Source organism: Sceloporus undulatus, chromosome 2, assembly GCF_019175285.1.
Source record: "Sceloporus undulatus isolate JIND9_A2432 ecotype Alabama chromosome 2, SceUnd_v1.1, whole genome shotgun sequence".
Taxonomy (NCBI): domain Eukaryota; kingdom Metazoa; phylum Chordata; class Lepidosauria; order Squamata; family Phrynosomatidae; genus Sceloporus; species Sceloporus undulatus.
In genome coordinates this window covers 228,691,049-228,712,165 of record NC_056523.1, presented here as the reverse complement: position 1 = coordinate 228,712,165, position 21,117 = coordinate 228,691,049, and the positions used below count along the sequence as shown (strand labels likewise).

The following is a 21,117-nucleotide window of genomic DNA, read 5'->3' as shown; positions in this document are numbered from 1 at the left end:
GGTCTGGTTATAACAACAACTTGGGAGGATTGAAAAAAATCTTTTTGGGTAGGGAGGTTTCAGTGCAGTGGAAGAAATGGAAAGACATCTGACCAGGACAACCACAGCCAGTGGGGTACCGTGGAGCCCGTTTTTAGCAGGGGCACATTGAGGAACTGATCCTATCACCACTGCTCCTTACCCATGTTACTTGAAGTGACTTTGTCTGTGTCCAGCCTCTGAATTCTGACCCAGCTAAACCAGGCTGCAAGAAAACTCTCAGACCTACTGGCTCACCTTTTCCTTGAGGATTCAAGCTGAAACCCATCCCAAATGCAAGTCTACTTGCAAGAGACAGAACATTTCAGAGCTGATGCAGTTGTTTTTCCACTACTTAGCAAAACAACCTATGTTGCCATGTTACAATCACTTTCAAGGAAATGAGTAACAATTTAAGGCATTTAGAACAGGTGGCAACAGCAGTACAGTGAAACAAATGTTCTGGGTTGTGCTCCTCAGTGGAAAGTATATAGTTTTAGTGTTTTAATGTAAGGCAGGAGATAATTTTATCTGCAGTGCTCACTTTGTGTGTGATCTGTCTCCCTACACTGACGACTCTTGTGTTTTCTTTAAATCTTCCCTCTGGGTTTCTTTTCTTTCCTGTCCACTGCCTGGTAACTGATTTGCTCAACTACCATATGCCTGGTAGGAGAGTGGGTATGTTGGATACAGTAGGGTTTTTTAAAGTTAAACTTCGCTGTGTCTTCATTAAAACCAATCAAAGCATAACAGATAAGTGTGCATGCTTTTGGATTTTCCCAAAAACGTCCATCGGGTAAGATGGTACAAAAAGCATGGAATGGGAGAAGGAATAGAAAGATCTAAAAAATTAAGCCAGCTATTGTGGCAAGGAGAGCTACATTTTAGGCCCAGTGTCAAGTGGATCAAAAATGCAGACCTCATAGCTGTAACACCTGACCTAACATTTGGATGCTCCCATTCTTCCAAGCTTGTGTATATTCTTGTGATACTTGTTTGGTCCTAATAAAGGTATTGCCTAATTTAGTTTTGCATTTTTCCCCTCATAGACTAGTGCAAAAAACTGGTTTGCCACATTAGCTATTATTTAATACAACAGGAATAATTTGGGAGCAATATACATTTCTGCAATAGCTCAGAGATGTAGTACCTTTTCAGTGAGATGCATCAGTGTACTTATGCAGGATCCTACAGCATTTAGCACAAAATGGGCCCTTCATGGTCCTAGGCAAGCAATTCTCTCTTATCTATGAAGGAGAGAGACAGTTTTAACCAGGTAGAATAAGACAGGAAACAAAGAAACAGCTTCATTTATATACTGTTTCCTACCGAACTAGCAGTGTCTAAGCAGTTTACAACTAGAAGCTAATTGCCCCCAACAATCTGGGTACTCATTTTAGTGACTTCGGAAGGATGCAAGTCTGAGTCGAGCTTGAGCCCTTTTGCTAGTATTGAACTCGCAACCTTATGTTTTTGAGTGAGTAGCTGCAATACAGGCATTTAACCACTGCATCACCAGTGGCTCCTGATATGGAAAGATGTGGATCAACTTAAAAATAATTCAGGTTCCACCTGTGCTGAAAGCCCCCATGCCTACTTGCTTCTTTCTCTTTCTGCAGAGACAAAAACATTTGAGCAGTACCTGGATGAGTTCTACCGCCTGGACTATGAGGATCTGATAGGGGACCTGCCTTGCCGTTTTAGGTATCGAAATGTAGTCCCCTGCAGCTATGGACTTACTACTGAGGAGGTAAACCGCGGAAACTAAAGGGAGTGTTTTCCTTTCCCTTGGACCAGGGCAGGTGCTCTTTGGATAGCAGAATAAACAAATGGTAATTCTCCCCCCAGATTTTTGCAGCTGATGATAAAGAGCTGAACCGCTGGTGTTCTCTGCGGAAGACCTGCATGTACAGGTGAGAGGGCAGGGTCAGTGAGAAGATGCTAGTTGTATTGGCTGCACTGTAAAGAGATAGGTACAGCTTAGAATGAAACATGGGGCTCTTTTGTGCCAAAACAGATGTGGGCATGGGGACGTCTGGGTCGTGGCACAGTTCTGAGTGCACTGAAGAATGGGGATTGCACTCTATTATTTTTAGTTGAAGATTCTCTAATAGATGTTAATGACAGTGGATCAAGAGGACTTGGAATCTGACAATTTCAAACAAGGCATCCATGCCCCTGGGGAGTGGATTGGTTTGTTGGGGGTTTGCTTTGTTTGTATTTCATGGTTTGTTTGTTTATTTAATGAAATCTGGGCTGAAAGAGCCAACCCCGGGTTACGAATTTAATTCGTTCCGCCGCCGCTTTCGTAACCCGAAATACTTCGCAAGCCGAAAAACCCATAGGCGCTAATGGGGAAAAGCCGCGATTTCGTGTGAAATAGCGCCGAAAAGCACCAAAAAATTTTTCGTAACCCGAAAAAACCTTCGTAACCCGGAACAGTTTTTTTAAATGGATTTTTTTCATAACCCGGAAATTTCGTAAGGCGGCGCATTCGTATCCCGGGGTACCACTGTATTGGTTTCTGCAAAATGGGATGAAGAACAGATAACAAGACAATTCTTCATTCTTTCATGTTGGTACAAGGCTCTTTCCCTTTTTTTCTGGTATCTTGAAAGTGGGTGTCAGAGAGTCTCTTGGATTCTGTCTCTTTCTTTTATCTGCCCTCCCCACAAACTGAGAAGAGTTAAACTGGAAGGTGAGGCGAGACTTTCTACACTCAGTATCTGACAAGAATGTCATTTACACAGATCGGAGAATGAGGAAATGCAGGACAAGGCTGTATATGAGAAGAAGGGCCAAGATGTGTGGAAGAAGAAACAGATGCTTAAATCCCTTCAAGCAGAGTACGTATTCTGGGAATGGTGGTTTGATTGGGGTGGGGGTGGGGGAATAGGTTTAGCAAGTGTCCCAGGAGGCTTAAATAGTAGATTAGAAGTTATTTCAAAGAAATTAAAAGGAAATGGTATGAACCAAGCCATGGTTCTGCAACATTTCTGCATTGCTGTGTGAACCCTTCTTTACCTTGTCAGTCTCCCTAACTTGCCAAGCGTTACTAGAAATAAGCAAGTGGCATATTAAAAACTAATCTAAAAGGCTCAGGTGAGTGCAACCGGGAGTAATAAAAGGAAGAACAATATAAAGAGTGTGTTAGACATGTTTGGGTGGAGTCATTCATGAATTCACATGTGATGGTGAGATTGCCACCATACTTTCTGTAGCTGTATACTTTGAACTCTTGAACTAAGTTGAATTCCCCCTTCAGTCTTTTTCCTACCTCTCTGATCCTAATACCATCTTGTTCACCCCTTCTGTTTCTCTCTTGAAGTGCTTAATGCAGAAAGAAACAAACAAAAAGTTAGAGGTCAGACTCTAACTGCAGCTTCTCTTCTCTCTGAAATTTAGCACTTGATTTTGAACTGAGATTCCTCAAGGTTTCTGTCCACTCTGCAGCATTTCTCTTTATTTCTGCAGCACAATAGCAGCCCTTTGAGTGAATCACTTTATTTATCTACTTGAATCTGCTTGCAGGATGGAAGAAGCTGAAGATACAAAGAAACTTCAGCGCAAGAAAGGAAAAAAGAGCAGGGAGAAGGCCAAGCATCGTGTGCTGCTTTCTAAAGAGATGGAGCTGGGCAGCCCTGGCCATGAGGAAGAAGGACTCCTATTTCCAAAGGGAGCTACCCAAGTTGAACCAGCCCCAACCACAAGCAAGGAATCAGAGGCTGCTCCATCAGAAGGCCCTTGTTCTGCCCAGCCCAGCATTCAGAAGCCAAAGAAGAAGAGAGGGCGAAAAGGGCTGGTGCTGGGCACCAAAGTGCTGGTTGGGGGCTCCGAGTTCAGCCGCCAGCGGCTCAAAGCCTATGGGCTCAATCCTAAGCGCCTGTACTACCGCCAGCTGTTCCGTGAGAAGAGGCGGAAAAAGCATTTGGAGGGCCCTGGACAGACTCGGGGGACCAAAATAAAACAGCCAAAGTAACTGAGCAAAGTCATTCTGCTTCTTTTTTTCTTTTGAGAGCATCTCAGTTCGGCTGGGCAGTGCCACTTTGACACTGGTCTCCTTTCTGGGGCTTCCAGTGTGGAAGAGGATGTCTGTGGGTGACACTTCAGCCAGATTCCTTGTGGGTGTTCACTTGTTTGTAAAATGATTTAAATACAGGCTCTTTCTTAATATATTTGTCCTTCTCTGCTTTTTGAGCTAATTCATGTGCCTTATGAGGCCACTCTGTCACAGTGGCTGCTCCCACATGAACACTTTTCTGAAAATTGCAGCCTTTTTTACACAGCATATAGGGAGTAGCATGGTTATCAGCATGTGTTTTATGGTCCTTTTTAGGGGCAAGAGAGCTTTGGCAGTCAGATACATTTTCACCATTAGCCTGTCCTATGGAAGCTGGCCAGATGATGTTGAGGTGTTTCCTCTGTACAGGACTACTTGGGTTTGCTACTTGCTTTTAAGCCTGCCATGGCCAGTATGATGTAGTGGTTTTTGTGTTAAGTCTATGACTCTGGAGACCAGGGTTCAAATCCTAGTTTGGCCATGTAAACCCACAGGGTGACCATAGGCAAGTCACATTCTCTCACCCTTAGGGTGGCAGTGGCAAAACCCCTCTGAAATGGGAAAAAACCTTGCCAAGAAAACTCTGTGATCGGTTCACCTTAGGGTCTCTGTAAACGTGAAGGCACACAACAAAGACAACAAAGGTAATTAGTGGTGAACAACTCATTAGTTAGCAATGTGAAGTCGAATGCTTTCATGGCCGGCATCCATAGTTTTTTTGTGGGTTTTTTGGGCTATGTGGGCATGTTCTAGAAGAGTTTCTTCCTGACATTTTGCCAGCATCTGTGGCTGGCATCTTCAGAGAATGAAGATTAGTAACCCTTTGCAAATGCCAAGTGCCACTTTCCTGTTTCAGTGGGGATGGGGAACTCTCTACCATAGGACTTGCATAACCTATGGCTCTCCAAATGTTCTTGGACTGAAGTTCCCTTCCCTAGCCGGCAGCGCCAATGGTGAGGAGTCATCATAGCTACAGCCTCAGAACATTTGGAGAAATAATATGTATATTTGTTATGCACGGGGCTCCCATGTCTTGCGCTACCACATTGTACTCTTCTCTCTCTCTTTATTTATTTATTTGTTATAATATTTCCATAAACAAATATCTCCCTACATTCTATTACATACTATTACCTTTTAACACATTATTTTATATACCCCTCAGTGCCCCCCTAGTTCCCCAGAGCCATTTCCATCCTTATAATCCATCCAAAATTTCAGTCCGTCTTCTGGAGGTAATCTTCCATCTTCTTTTCTCAGTACTTTCTCAGTGAATGCTTTCCAAATCCCCTCAAAGTCATTTCTTTTCCATAGTCCTTTTTTTGCTTTCGGTTTACATGTCAACTTATCATTAATAGCTAATCTCCATACCTCTTTGTACCAATCCTCCACTTCTACATCTATTTTCGTTTTCCAACACCTTGCTATTATTAATCTCGCTGCTGTGAGCAAATTTGTTACCAAATCTTTTTCTTCTTTTTTCCATTTCTCTGAGTTATATAATGAAAACAAAACTATACTCGGTCTTCTATCTATTTTTATATTCATAACATTTTCTATTTCCAATAGCACTTTTCCCCCAAAATTTTGTGCATATTTATATTGCCACCACATATGCATATATGACCCTACTTTTTGGCAGCCTCTCCAATAATTGGTCTATTAATCCTTTTATTCTATCCCCCATTCGAAATCTTTTCATAATTATTTTTACTGTTGGCCATTCCAACACAATCAAACACTTTAAATATATCTAATGCCAAAATCCGTGCCCTTATTTTTTTTCCTCCCCTATTACATGTATTTTATTCAACCCTCTACCTACTAAATTGGACATTTGTCTTCCTTTCACAAATCCACATTGAGCCTTTCCTATATATTTATACATACATTTATTCAATCTATTTGCTATTATTGCTGATAGAATCTTTGCAACTTGATTTATTAATGATATTGGTCTATATGATCCTGGGTCTGTTAAATCTTTATCTATCTTTGTTATTAAGATTACTAATGATTGGTGCCATGATGCTGGTATCTTCTCCCCACTTATTATTCCATTATATAATTCTAGCAATTTTGGGATTAATATGTTTTCAAACACTTTATAATATTCTGGTCCCAATCCATCCATCCCCGGAGCTTTCCCATTTTTCAATTTCTTTATTACCTCCACTATCTCTGCCTTCTCGATGAGTTGCTCCAGTAACTCTTTATCTTCTTCTTTTATTTTTTGCCCCCAATTTTCTTCCACGTATTTCTTTATTTTATCCAAATGATTTTCTCCACCTGATATAATTCCTTATAAAATTCTTCAAAATTTTTTGAATTTTCTTTCATCAATCTACATATTTTACCAGATATATCTCTAACCGTATTTATCATACTTTCCATTTTCTTCTTTTGTGTGGATCTGGCCAACATTTTTGAATTTCTGTTACTGTATTCAAAAAATTCTCTTCTTAAATAGATCAGATTTTCTTGTACTTCATTTATTTCCATCTTATCCAATTCGTCCCTTTTTGCCCTTAATTCTACATATATCTGTTTAGCTCTATTAACTATATATCTATTTTCCAGTACCTCTATATCCTTTTCTAATTTCCTCTTTCTTTCCTCTTGTCTTTTCTTAAGATTATTTGTTTCTTTTATACAAATTCCTCTTGTAACTGCTTTCATGGTATCCCATAACAACCCTTTTTATCGCCTCTTTATCATTTATATCCCATATTTCTTGCCATTCATTTCCAATTTTTTCCTTCCACATTGTACATGTAATTGCATCCCATTTCTTTGACATGAGTAGTGAACACAGTTGGATCTAATTTCAGATTCAAGCAAAGGACTGTTTGCTATAGTCTTGCTAAAATGGGAGGCCTGTTTGTAGCTGGTTTCACAATTTTTCAGTGAGGCTGTGCTCAAAATAAGTTTTGTAGGAGCAGGAGATTAGTATATATTTGATGTATATAACTATGTATATAAAAATGTATTTGGATGGTAATAACGCCTTTTGCCTCAGTAATTAGGATATAGGAGCACTATGAAGATGATTTTTTTTGCATAGCAAGGGGTTCGACAGAATGGCACTTGAGCTCTCTTCCAACTCTATGATTCTGTGTTTTTGCAACAGCTGTGAATTAAAATGGGGTGGTTATTTCACAGCAATGCAAATTCTGTCCAACATGCCATGTGGGCAGGACAGCTTGAAACCACAAAGTGAGTGGACTGTAACCCCATTTCTCAAACAGACCACAGAAGGCTGGTGTCTCCTGCTGGGCTCTTTAGCACTGTGACCTTAAAAAAACGTGTTAAGGCAGCTTGCTGATGGTATTAAAACTGGCTTTGGGATCTTTAATCTTGAGGTGGGTGTATTGCTTGGCTGGTACAAATCTGAGGTATGCTTGATAACATGAGAGTGGGAGCAAGATGAACTACAGGGAAAGATCATTCCGTGTGGATGGCACCAATGTGAACCACTTAGTTACTGTTCCATGTGCAAGACCTGTAGTCATATGTCCTGCATTGCTTTAGGCTATTCATCTTTACATCTGGATGGGTGTCGCAGATTAAAAAAAAGTTCTTTTAGAACACATATCTGAAAAAGCTGTACTTTTAGGTATTACTTTCTGTCAGAAGACAGAAATCCAAAATCCACAAAACAGCGATACCTTTAATCAGCCAACCAGACTGCACAAAATATATGTTGCATGTTTTCAAAGCTCCATTGGCTTCTTCATCAGGCAAAGGTGTTTAAAATCATATAGGAGGAAAGGAAATTATGACAGTGTTAGTCACAAGCCTGCATTTTGTCAAGATGTAGATGTTCTAGTTCAGGTGTTATTAGAGGGTCAAGCAGGCCATGTGGGTACTTCAAGAAATAAAATTCAAGTTCCATTAGTAAGACAAGGATGTTCCTCTTGAGATCCCAATGTCTGTTTGGGCCCATTTTTAAGTGCCAAATATAGTCCTAAAAAAAAATGTTTTACCTCTACTGGAAGTAGAAACTTCAAATGATCAAGTCCCATTCCAGATAATTACAGATAATGGTAATAAAAGGGCAGCAATAATAAATACAATTAAAACATACAAATGGATAAAGAACACCTCACTAAAAATAAATAAGTACAGTCAGTTAAAGCCTTCTTGCTAGAGATGATTGCAGCTGCTGCACTGGCCTCTAAATGTACCTCTGGCCATTGGAAATACATGGGCATCTGCTTTCAGGGCTGAATCTAGGATCACAACAGCTTCCTTGGGCTTTGATGGGAAGGAAGTTGGGTGTTACCAGCATATGGTGGCACTGGATCCCTAGCCACATGCTCTCAGCCTCAGGGGAAGGCAATGGCAAACCTCCACTGAGCAAATCTTGCCAAGAAAACCCTATGGTAGGTTCACTTTAGGGTTGCCATAAATCAGAAATTACTTGAAGGCACACAGCAAGAACAGGTGTAGGTATCAAGTTTGGGAGACTTCTAAGGGCAAGATTTGGGCAGCCTTTGCCTCTTGGGAAGCTGGGCTGCTCTTCTGAAAGCTGATTTGCCCTATCGGACGATGCTCCAGACTCTAGTGTGTAACAGCTGCTCCCTTGAGACTGGAGCGTCCCATTCCTCCATCTGCTTGTTTGGCTGCTGTTTGTCTTAATGGTCCTGGAGGTTCTGAGCGGCTTTAGGGAGGTGAGTTGAGGCAAAGCACCCATTGCCTGAGAGGCTTAAATGACCACCCAATCAAAGGCTTGGTGGCTTCTGGGTGCTGAGCGGCCCTAGGGAAGCTCAGTCTCGTTTTTCAGGGAACATCCAGCCGAAGGTGGTCCTGGCTTCCAAAGGGTGCTACTGATTTGGAGAACAGTTGAAGATGAACTGCTTCTGCCTCTCAATTATGATCTGGAGGCACCGCGCCTGGCTGCTAGCAGCCATCTTACTACTTTTGCTGCTACTTCTCCAACAGCTGACCAAACAGTGAGTACTCGGGACAGGGGATGTGCTTCTCAGGGGCATTTGTCCAGGTAATAGTATGACAGCCTCATTTTTAAAAACAAAAAGCTATTGCTCACCTTGATTGCAAAAAGCAAAAGGTCCTAAGTTGGAGCATGTCCAGAGGAGGGTGACCAAAATGGTGAAAGGTCTGGAAACCATAAAGCCCTAAGGGGAGAGACTTAGGGAGCTGGGTAGGTTTCACCTCGAGAAGGGAATAGAATCATAGAATCGTAGAGTTGGAAGAGACCACAAGGGCCATCCAGTCCAACCCCATTCTGCCATGCAGGAAATCACAATCAAAGCATCCCTGACAGATGGCCATCCAGTCTCTGTTTGAAGACCTCTAAGGAAGGAGACTCCACTACACTTCAAGGGAGTGTGTTCCACTGTTGAACAGCTCTTACTGTCAGGAAGTTCTTCCTAATGTTGAGGTGGAATCTCTTTTCCTGCAGCTTGCATCCATTGCTCCGGGTCCTAGTCTCTGGAGCAGCAGAAAACAAGCTTGCTCCCTCCTCAATATGACATCCCTTCAAATATTTAAACAGGGCTATCATATCACCTCTTGGCCTTCTCTTCTCCAGGCTAAACATCCCCAGCTCCCTAAGTCGAAAGTTAAAGGGTGACATGATAGCGATGTTTGAGTATTTGAAGGAATGTCACACTGAGGATGGAGCAAGCTTGTTTTCTGCTGCTCCAGGGCAACACGGAGCAATGGATGCAAGCTACAGGAAAAGAGATTCAATTTAAACATTAGGAGGTCCTTGAGATCTCTTCCAACTCTATGATTCTGTGACTCTATGAACAGCCAATGCAACAAGGTTCTGTCTCTGAAAATGCTGAGTGCTCTTCCCTCTTTGCTGACTGACCACAGTATTGATGATGGGGCAAGAAGGAAGATCTTTCTGCTTATAAAGAATGTCTCCAGGTTTTGTTTATAAATGCGCTATGTACAAGATCCATGTGCTCACCTTGCACATGGCCATGCTAGGCACCTTATGGTCCAATCACCTGTGTATAACACAGAGAGAGTAGCCATTTTAACTGAATTCTGCAGTCAATTTTAAATTTAGATTTTTTTTTAATTGGTGTATTTTAATGGTTTATAGTATTGTATTTTAACTTGTTGTACTCCACTTTGAGTCTTGAGGAGATATGGGAAAGAAATAATAATAATAATAATAATATTATTACACCTTTATGATAAGTAACCAATGTGGCATTCTTGTGTCACCTTGAGTGATCAATACCTTTTAAATTTGGCATAAATGTCCACAGGTTGCAGCCCCCGTCACCAGATCCCTGCAGTCTACTCAACATAAGTGTCTATCTACATCTTTTTTCAGCATTTTAAGAAGCTAATCCCAATTTCTCTGAATTAAAAATGCACATCAAATGGCTGAACTCAATCTCAACAAAAATGACAAACCTGAGCTGTCTCTCACATACCCTTCTTGTGTCCTCTGTATAACAGCCATTTCTGCAGATGTGTTGGTCTCCAATTATTAATTTAGGATAACATGTCTTGGCCTCCTTTGGAGACATGACTCTCTTCTTACTTTAGAAGTCACTAATACACAGTATTTTGCTGTTCAGACAAGCCTTTGAGTCCTAGTGACATTATGGCTACCTTTTTGTTGGACTGCTGGTTGTATCTTGATTTGTTCAATTGTTTTAAAGTTATTTTATTATTATACCCCTGACATTTGTTGATACAGAGCAGGGAAAAAAATCTTAATATATAAAAATTGGGTTACTACAATGACTGTTCCTTGGTTTACTACAATGACTGTTCCTTAGTCTGAGAGCAGATTTTTTCCTCCCTCCCTCCCTCCCTCCCTCCCTTCCTTCCTTCCTTCCTTCCTTCTTGTAAGAGCAAGTGTGACTCTACTTCTAATGTTTTCCAGAAAAAGAACAATAGCATATTCCACCTAACCAAAACAAAACCTTGATGTAAATTGACTGTGAGCTGGAAATGCTCATGTGATTGAAACAGTGCATAGAGGAACCAGCCCAAGTTCTATTAATAAATTGACACTTCAATGAATCAAAAGACTGCAAAGACTGTGGTGACAGACTTAAATAATCTCTGCCAATGGGAAATCCTCAGCAAAGAACAAAAATCTGTTACTAAGTTTTAGATGCAACACATAAAATGTGGGTGTTCAGCTGTGGGTGCATTTTTATAAAGCAACAACAGCCAGGCATTCTTCTGATTGTCTTCAGTTTATCCCGTTCTGCATAGATACTCTTCAAGGCTTTGCTTGGCCTCCACCACAGCATCAACCTATAATGGTGGTGGTGGGGATGATGATGGTGATGATATTATTATATTTATTGCTATCTTGGTTTCCTTCCAATACTGGGACCCAAAGTGACTTACAGTCTAAAAATGATGTTTAGCTCTGATCCAGTGATGTTTAGTTCTGATCCAGAAGGTAGAGTTATATTCTGTATAACTCAAACAAAAAACAACATTATAGGGTCTATATAGCATGATCTTAGTTTTGTCTACTCCTACAACAGTTGATACAGAATAGACTCACTTTTAGGTTGTTTTGTCCCCTTGACAACCATCACTGGCCCTACCATACACTACCACACTTCTGAGACGCCCCCTGCCCATACCTTTGCAAAGTAACTCTATTTCTGTGGCCATCTCTTGCAGAGAAATTCTCCACCGCAACCTTGGGGAAGAATTCTTGAGCTTGCAACAGAAGACTACTTCTACTCACACCATGGCTGTTGGGCAAGGAACAAGAAAACCTGTCCCAGAGGAGACAGGAGGCCTCAACGTTGTTTTCCTGAAGACCCACAAAACAGGTAGCAGCACAGTGCAAAACATACTTTTTCGGGCCACTGAGCGGCGCAACCTGACCGTGGCTTTGCCCCTCTACTCCTACCAGTTTGCCTACCCAGAGCGTTTCTCTAGAGCATTTGTAGAAGACCTTCCACCTGGGAGAGCTCACTTCAACCTGCTCTGCAGCCACATGAGACTGGACATTGGAGAAGTAAGGACCGTCATGCCTGCCCACAGCACGTACCTCACCATCTTACGCCATCCAGTGCAGACTTTTGAATCTGTCTTCCACTACTACCTCAATATGGTGCCTGCCTTCCAGCTACTGGCCAACCACTCAAGGCCCCTGTTTGCTTTCCTTGAGGCGTCAGCTCAGTACTACAATGCTCAGGATGCCAGCAATGGTCTGGCCAAGAACCCCATGGCCTTCGACCTGGGCCTGAATCCCAGGCAGAAGGAAGCAGCCAGCAGCCAGTGGTTGAAAGATCTTGAGAAGCTCAACCAGACTTTTCATCTGGTGATGATTGCAGAGCACTTTGATGAGTCCCTGCTCCTGGCACGGGAGTTGTTAGGACTGGACATGGAGGAGCTGGTCTACGTCAAGTTAAATGTCCGTCATAAGGAAGGGGAGCCTCTCTCGAAGGAGTTGGCCCAGAAGATCCAGGCTTGGAACTGGTTTGACATGCAACTCTACAAGTTTTTTCAAAGGGTTTTCTGGCACAAAGTGGAGTGTTATGGCTACATGCGCATGAAGCAAGAGCTGGATGCTTTCCGGGCCCTCCTACAGGAGACAGTGGCCAGGTGCCTGGCAGAAGATTCGGTTAAACCAGGGGACATGGCTGATGCCCTGAGGCCTTGGCAGCCAGGCAGTGTCACTATTCTGGGCTACCGTCTGAAGCAGAATCTCACCTATGCCCAGTACAGCAGCTGCTTCCGCATGGTCTTGCCTGAACTCCAGTATCATGCTTACCTCTATTACAAACAGTATGGAAAGGACATGCGTCCACTCCCTACCACATAGTGAGGGTACCACCCAGATGATATTTGGGGGACAGAGAACAAGTCTTACTCACTTGCCACATCCTCCACTCCTTGACCTTAGGAAGTAAAGTCATTTCAGGCTCTGTAAAACAAACTGGATAGGGGGGGAAGGTCAAATTACAATCCTTTTTCTGCATGGATGGGAAATTGCCTGAGAATTCAGAATGGGTCAGAGCCAGGATAGATACCTTTTTATCTTGCATCTCATCTCTTTCAATGGGAAAACAGGCAAGATTTTTGTTCCTAGTCTTCACATCCTTTCTGCCTTTCCTTTGTGCTTTCTAGCAATGGAGCATACACCTACTGGGCCCTTTCCCATCCACCCACTTTGCGGCACCATGAGAATGTAATTCAGAGCACCATGAGTTATTTAGTTATTGTGTGCCTTCAAGTCGTTTCGGACTTATGGTGACCCTAATACAACCCTATCAAGGGGTTTTCTTGGCAAGATTGTTTTGCTTTTGCCTCCCTCTGAGGCTGAGAGAGCGTGACTTGCCCAAGATTATCCAATGGGTTTCCATGGCTGAGCAAAGATTTGAACCCTTGTCTCCAGAGTCATAGTCCAATGTTCAAACCACCACGCCACAATGTTACTTATCACTAGTCACTTGTAATTCATCAGTTTCACCAATAACAAAGCTATGGTATGACTAACTCTTTTTGCATTGTAAATACTTTTCTATTTCCTTGTATAGGTTTATAAAGGTACCAAAAGGTGGAAGAGGAATATCATGCTGGCTCATGCTATGCCTTGAATTGCTGCCTCATGCTCTGTTGTCAGTATTGATATAATAGTACAATAGAAAGAAAGAAAGAAAATGTATTGTGTAGTACTGGTCAGTGGTTTGCAGCATTTAGTTTTACAGTCGGCCCTCTGTATCCACAGATTTTTTAAATCCATGGATTCAAGCATTCATGGCTTGAAAATGTTCAAAACTATATAAATATCTTGATTTTGCTATTTTATATAAGAGATATAATTTTACTCCACCATTATATTTAGTGGGACTTGAGCATTCATGGATTTTGATGTCCATGGGGTTCCTGGAAACAAACCCCAGCACTGTACTTACTTTATCCACAGTACTTACTTTAATAAAATCTAACTCCTAGTTGCATATGAGAATTGGAAAGAATTACTTTCAAAACCACAACTATTTCAGGGTTTATAGCAGCAACTAATTTTGCTCTACATAATAACTTTCCACACACTGCTTCCAGCACACAAGAGGGCAAGTCTGGTTCCACAGTCAGATCATGGAGAAGCCACCATTGCATCCACTTTTGGTTGCGCTGTTCTAGAGACAGAGTTGCAGCCTGGTCTGCCTATTCTCTCTCCAGCCTCTGGCTGCAATATGTGGGCATTCTTCTTCGTGGTCTCTGCAAATCACACAAATGGGTTATTATTCTGCGCCTGCACAGTTAGCTTCGGAGCCTTCTTGGAGAGACTAGAGGCGTTTCTGCCCACTCTCCAGCAACTGCCTTATTAGCTGGTTTCCTGCCTGAACCCTCCGTTCCTTTTGTCCGCCGCACTAGCAGCAGCATCTAGGCACTCTTCAGAGATTCGTTTTCCTTGATTTGACAGGATCAATCTGTGTTTTGGTGGTCATTTTTTAACATCGTTGTTCATATTTTAAAACAAATGCTATGATTTTCTAGATAAAATTCTTAAATGTGAACTTAAATTCTGAGGTGAAGTTGTTTAACCGCAGCCTCACCTTCACATTGGCAAGGCCCTTTCCCTTCTGAGGGAATTGGTATGCTTGGCAGAACTTTTCCCCGCCTTTTCTCTTGAGGAAAGGTTTTCAAATAATGCCTGCCTTACTGGCGCACTTGGCAAAGCCCCATTATTCCTGAGCAAAAATTTTAAAATGGTGCTTGCTTCACTGGCACAATTTCCACCTCTTATCTCTGAGAGAAACTTATAGAGTGGCCACCACCGGCCTTCCTTCCTCACCATGGCTAGAGACGCTCTTTTGCTGCGGACAAACCGTCTCAGGGCCATTCACCTGGCTTTTGTCTCCTCATTCTCCTGAAGAGAAGTTGTTACTGGCTGCCTTGACTTCAGTCCTTGCTGGTCCCCGGCTCCCCAGGATCAAACCAATTGGTTGTCATCATCATCATCATCATCATCATCGGTCCCTGACTCTCTGGAGTGAAACCGACTGGCTTGCAGCCCAACATCGATCCTCATTGGTCCCTGACTCTCCGGAGTCAAACCATTTGGCTGGCAGCCCAACGTGGATCCTCATCGGTCCCTCACTCTTCGGAATCATACCGATTGGCTTCAAGCCCATCTTTGAGCCTCGTCGGTCCCTGACTCTCGGGGGTCAAACTGTCTGGCTGGCTGCACAACTTGGATCTTCATCAGTCCCTGACTCTTCGGGGTCAAACCGTTTGGCTGGCAGCCCAACATGGATCCTCATTGGTCCCTGACTCTCCTGTGTCAAACTGCTTGGATGGCTGCCCAACCTCGATCTGCATCGGTCCCTGACTCTCCGTGGTCATACCGACTGGATGGCTGCCCAACGTGGATCCTCATCGGTTCCTGACTCTCCGGTGCCAAACCGATTGGATGGCTACCCAACTTCGATCTGCATTGGTCTCTGACTCTCTGGAGTCAGACCAATTGGCTTATAGCCCAGCTTCAAGCCTCGTTGGTCCCTGACTCTCCGAAGTCAACCAATTTGGCTGGCTGAAAGAATTGGAACTTCATTGATCCCTGACACTTCGGGGTCAAACTGTTTGGCTGGCAGTCCAATATGAATCCTCATCAGTCCCTGACTCTCTGGGGTCATACTGCTTGACTTGCAGCCTAACTTCGTTCCTCGTTGGTCCCTGACTCTTCGGGGTCAAACCGGTTGCCTGGCAGCCCGACTTTGATCCTCATCAGTCCCATACCAACAGGATGGCAGCCTGACTTCGATCCTTGTTGGTGCTTGACTCTCTGGAGTCATACCAATTGACTTGTAGCCCGATGTCGATCCTCGCCGGTCCCTAACTCTCTGGGTCAAACTGATTGGCTGGCTGCCAGGCTTCAATCTTCATCGGTCACTGACTTTCAGGACTAATACCAATTGACTTGCAGCTTGATTTGTACCCTCGTCAGCCCCTGACTCTTTGGGGTCAAACCGATATAGGGTGTTAGCCAGATTGCCATCATTGTATGGCTGCATTTCATCTTCACTCTCCTTTGAGAAGACGAATATTAAGAGCCCAACGTTGGTACCGTTTTAAGCTGCACAAGAGGATTCGAATGCAGCTGGCTTTTCAATTTCTGAGGGCCATTATTGATACCGTCACATGCGCCTTGCTGCCACCGGGTTTGTTATGTGGCCGTGATTAGCTGTTCCCAACAGCCAGTATGGATGATGCTGGTTTGGGTTCAAAGCCATAGTTGTTCCCTCTGTACCGAGGTTAACTATCAGCAAGTGGTCTATCAGTTTTGGGCCATGAGGTGCACTGTCCCTCAAACCACCACCAGTGGTCACTTCTTTGCCTCTGAGCCAAAAATGGTCACCCTGACATACTCTAGTCCATTTCATTCGAAATTGAGACTTATTTCATGTTGCTCCCTCAGTGTCGAGGGATGCCAGCATCATTGGACAGTTATACAGTGTAAATATTCCTTCTGTACCAAGACATGGTGCTCCCTCCATACTGAGGGAGGACATCACCATTTGCACATTACAATTTATGACGATGTCTTTCCTCTCAGGCTGGACGGCTAAATGTCACATAATGCGGACATTCAAGTCTGACTTCTGAGTAGGCCCCTGTAAAATTTGGGAGCACAATCTATTCACTCTGGGTACAGATAATCCTTTACCATATGGATGGCTTCAGGGCTGTACAATCAAATCTCATAAATTGGTTTGTTCCCTCCATACCTAGGGACACTACTATTATGCAACCAGTACCAGCTCAATTGTGATCGTCTTGTTCCCCCCATGGGAGGCTTTGATACCATAGCACAGAGACCATCATTCATAGGGAAAGGTTTTGCCACTTCCCAATGTGAGTGTCACCTAAGGCAGTTGATGCCTCTTATCAAGGGCCACTATATATGGTGAGAAATACATGTCTATTTCCCATATCCCTTCCAAAGGGTTTTTGTCAATGCCACTCTCTTCCTTGGAACAGGTGGCAAACAACTGCCACAATTCCTTTCCATTTTCTGCTCTGGGCAGGAATGCCCTCTGTGGACCTCCCTCAATTTTGAGCCTCCATTTAAAGATCTGTCCACCCCATGGATACTTGGAGATCTCGAGATTTGCATACCTGTCCCATCTCTCCTGGCTGACTGATGTCATACCATCCTATTTCTCCTGAACCTCTGGTCCAAGGCGTCAATTGGGTGAGGTGGCAATATTTCAGACCTCCACCTGCAACCCTAACAAGGCTAACCATGCATTCTGCAAATTTCCTGGGGCTTTTCTCCCCTAAGGGAGTCCTCTGCTCCGCCTAATTGCTATGCCCTGTCACAGTGTACTTCATGCTTCATTACGCGCCCTGGACCTATGCGATAAGGGTTTTTTTTTTTGGAGCCACTGTTATATGGTCTCCAAGCCCTTCTGCTCATACTGGCATGTTGCAGTAGATTAATGCTACAGCTTGAGTCATTCCTCTTAAGCATTAGGGATAACTGTATGATGATTTCCCTCATATTGCCTGGTGTTTTGCACCAGCTGGCTAGAACTGGACTTTGTGGCTCTTAAAGTCTATTCCAGCTCCACTGCTCTGAACATTTTTGTTCCTAGGGCCCATTCATGATGGATTGACACCAGGTCACTCCTGCTATACTGTTTGACTATCAGCGTCCATGGAACTGAGGGTTTAGGCAGGAAACCAACTGATAAAGGCAGTTGGAGAGTGAGCGGGGCTACCGCCAAAACGCCTTTAGTCTCTCCAAGAAGGTTCCGAAGCTAACTGTGCAGGCGCAGAATAACCCATTTGTGTGAATTCGCAGATGACCACTCAAAGAAATACCATTACAGGTAAGCAACCTGTCCTTATTTGTTGCCGTTTGCCTTTGAGCCATGTCTCGATATCCTTGATACAGCTTCTACAGGACATCACGTCATGGGATCTGCATGCTTCATGCTGATAGCCTGGAACATTATGCTCAGATACAGCGTGTCTTGTGTGCCACAACAATTGGATCTTGCAATCTTTTCTCCTTCTTGTCAGAAATTTGTTGTGACTTAATGAGGTAATATTCCTCCTCTCTGGTGTCCACCATTGTTCCAGGAATCATTGCTGGAGCTCTTCTACAGTTTGATGTCATTAGGCTCGCTCTCTATGAATGCACTTCCCAACCATCTCATTGTTGACCACAGGTTGTCTTTTTCATACTCTGTAAAGAGAACATTTAGCCCTAGACTACTTAGCATTCTAGGCTGTGTCTGTCACTGCCATAATCTCCAAATCATGGCTTCGAGAGGCTTTATCAGGCCACTGCCAGTTTCCTACTTTCGAGATTCTTTGAATGACACGCCTCAAGTTTGAGGGCTTTCCTGGATACCAACATCCCAGCCTGTGCAGCCTTACATTGTTGTGAGCCCTTTGCCCTTCACGTTGGATTCAATCCACCTTTTGGATTAGACAATGTCTGTATACCAGACCTTTGTGCTTGGTATCTTCCAATAGCCGCTCACAGTAGTGAGATTCCTTATATTCTATGCCACTCACCTATTTGGTCCTGGGCTGCTGCTACTCGGCGTCCATGGAACTGAGGGTTTAGACGGGAAACCGACTGATAAAGGCAGTTGGAGAGTGAGCGGGGCTACTGCCAAAACGCCTCTAGTCTCTCCAAGAGGATCCGAAGCTAACGGTGCAGGCGCAGAATACCCCTTTTGTGTGAATTCGCAGATGACCACTCAGAGAAATACCATTACATGTAAGCAACCTGTCCTTATTTGTTGCCATTTGCCTTTGAGCCATCTCTTATTTTTGGGTTTCCATGGCTGATGGGAGATTCAAACCCTGGTCTCCTAGAGTTCTAGTCCAACACTCAAACTCTCACCTTGGCTCTTCACAGGGACTCTACCTTCCACCATTTGAAAGACAAAAATTGTAACATTTGTATACTCCAGTTCTCATGCAAAGGCTCATAAACTGCATTCCTCTCCCAAAGGATGGAAAACCTGTGTTCCTCCACTTGAGCTCCTGCACCTATCAGCGCAAATCAACCTGGCTAGTGGTGAAGCATGATGGGAAGTGTAGTTCAGCAGCTCCCGTACTTGCTGTATTATTTTTTTCTACAGTCACCTCCCTCCCAGTTCTTTTTACACTAAAGGGTTTCTTCATTTACGTGTTTTTAATTGTGTTTTGTATTTTAATGTATTGTATCCCGCCTTGAAGGGAGGGGGAAAAGAAATAAAATTTACTACTATTATTATTTATTTAAATCAGGGTAGACAACCTGTGTCCCTCTATGCATTGCTAGGATGCAGCTCTTGTCGCCTCTATGCAACTCTTAGGGAGAATGGGAGTCGCAGTCCAGCATCATCTGCAGGGCTGCTGGTTGGTCCAAACCTTGGATTAAGAATATATGTCAAAAGCAGGGTTCTCATCTTCTAAGTTAATGTTTTGTTTAACATACACACACACTGATATACTTTACAGTTAAAAAAAACCCACTGCAGATAGACCATAGTCTTCAGTGGTCTCTTGCAAAGCATGGAGACCAACAACTCCATGCTTACATGTTGATTCCCAAGGGCAAAATAATCTGCGATGGTCAGGAACTTGGAAATTGGGAGTTTGAGTTCTTAAGCTCAAGAACATGTAATTGCCCCATATCTCTCTGAATTTTCTATTGCCTAAAATAATCCCGGCAAGTGTAGTCTGTCACAGTGCTAGCAATGTCTCTTCAAGAGGGAACTCCTTGCTCCCCTTCAAAGTAGTAGAGGCTATTTTGTGGGGAGAGAAAACCATGCTAAAGGCTGTGATGTGGTTGTTGCTGCTGGACTTTCAGGAATTTCAGCTTGTCCTCTCCTAAAGTCCACAGTTTGATCGCTGTGTGGAAGGGGCCCTAACCTTGTAAAGTCAGTTGCAAAAAGTTTGCATCTGAACTAATTGATAATGGCTGGCAGTCTATTCAACATTTCATTGTTTTATGCTTCAAGTCATTTCTGATTTATGGCAACCCAAAGGGGTTTTCTTGGCAGGTTTCTTCAAAGGTTTCCCATTGCCATCTTCTGAGGCTGAGAGAGCATGACTTGCCCAAGGTCAGCCAGTGGGTTTCCGTGGCCAAGCTGGGATTTGAACCCTGGTCTCGATTCGTGGTGCAGTGCTCAAACCACTACACAACCCTGCCTCGCTAGTGTTCATTGTATTCAGTGTCTATGATATTGTAAACTGATTTTATGGCCTCATCAATTCACATTTATGAGCATGTCACATGCGACTATCACAAACTCCCCATAAAACCCACTTTAAAAGCTAAGCAGGTGCACCAACCAAAGGGGTCCTGTGGCACAGTCTAAGATGACACATCTAGCCACTTTCTTCCAGCCAGCTGTGGTGAAACAGGACCTGAAAGTGGTCCCTGATGTTGCTGTTCACAATGCATCTTGCTGGGGAGGAGGGCAAAATGTATTATCCATCAGGGCCTCACTCACCAGACCACAGACCTCTTTCGATTGGTGCCAATGGCTAACTTTTTAAGGTATATTTTAGGGGATCAGATTGGGATATGGATTGTAGTTATATCATCATAGCCGCATCTCCCATGTAGGATCTGTGCCTACATTAAAAAAAAACACAACCCTTCTTTGCTATTCAGATGTATCCAATTGTACTCTTTATCCTAGCATCTGTTATGCAGCTTCCTGAGAAATTCTGTGTCCTCTTCCTAACCAAGGGCCTTGTAGCCTCACCAAGGAATCGAGACAAACTGAATTTCAAAGGCAGCTGCTTTTTGTCTTGCTAATGGCATGTAAAGTTTATTTCCTGGACTGATCTCTCAGTATCCACATGGCCAGAAGGAGGAGCAGCCCACCTACATGATGAACCTTCCATACCATTGAACTCAGGACAACCACAATATTTGCACCAAAGCAGGGCTATTCTTAACATTACCAATTTTCTTTTCTTTTCTTTCTCCTGTATCATTATATGAGGAGAAGCCAGTGGAGCTTAAGCTTGCAACATGTATTTTGTGCATTTCAGTTGGTCCGATCATGGTATCCTTGTTTTGTGGATTTTGGATGAAACTGTACTTT

General features: G+C 43.3%; 2 protein-coding genes across 2 annotated transcripts in view; both read left to right on the top strand.

Moving 5' to 3' along the window:
• Nucleotides 1-4,191, top strand: part of KRI1 (KRI1 homolog) — a 34,393-nt gene extending 30,202 nt beyond the window's left edge. Inside the window, exons 16-19 of the mRNA XM_042453784.1 lie at nt 1,638-1,768; nt 1,867-1,931; nt 2,769-2,864; nt 3,550-4,191. Of these exons, the coding sequence (XP_042309718.1) occupies nt 1,638-1,768; nt 1,867-1,931; nt 2,769-2,864; nt 3,550-3,997 (740 nt within the window). The 3' untranslated portion in view covers nt 3,998-4,191. The remainder of the gene's footprint in view (nt 1-1,637; nt 1,769-1,866; nt 1,932-2,768; nt 2,865-3,549) is intronic.
• Nucleotides 4,192-8,869: 4,678 nt separating this feature from the next.
• Nucleotides 8,870-13,371, top strand: LOC121922837 (galactose-3-O-sulfotransferase 3-like). Its single transcript, XM_042452694.1, has 2 exons — nt 8,870-9,033; nt 11,717-13,371. Exons 1-2 carry the CDS (start codon nt 8,930-8,932, stop codon nt 12,867-12,869), a joined length of 1,257 nt encoding a protein of 418 aa, XP_042308628.1. The 5' UTR covers nt 8,870-8,929; the 3' UTR covers nt 12,870-13,371.
• The last annotated feature ends 7,746 nt before the right edge of the window (nt 13,372-21,117 follow it).

Bases quoted from the DNA above. Each gene is read 5' to 3' on its own strand.
- LOC121922837 (XM_042452694.1), top strand. From the start codon at position 8,930: ATGAACTGCTTCTGCCTCTCAATTATGATCTGGAGGCACCGCGCCTGG. The intron at 9,034-11,716 runs GTGAGTACTCGG...CATCTCTTGCAG, and splicing joins CTCCAACAGCTGACCAAACA to AGAAATTCTCCACCGCAACC.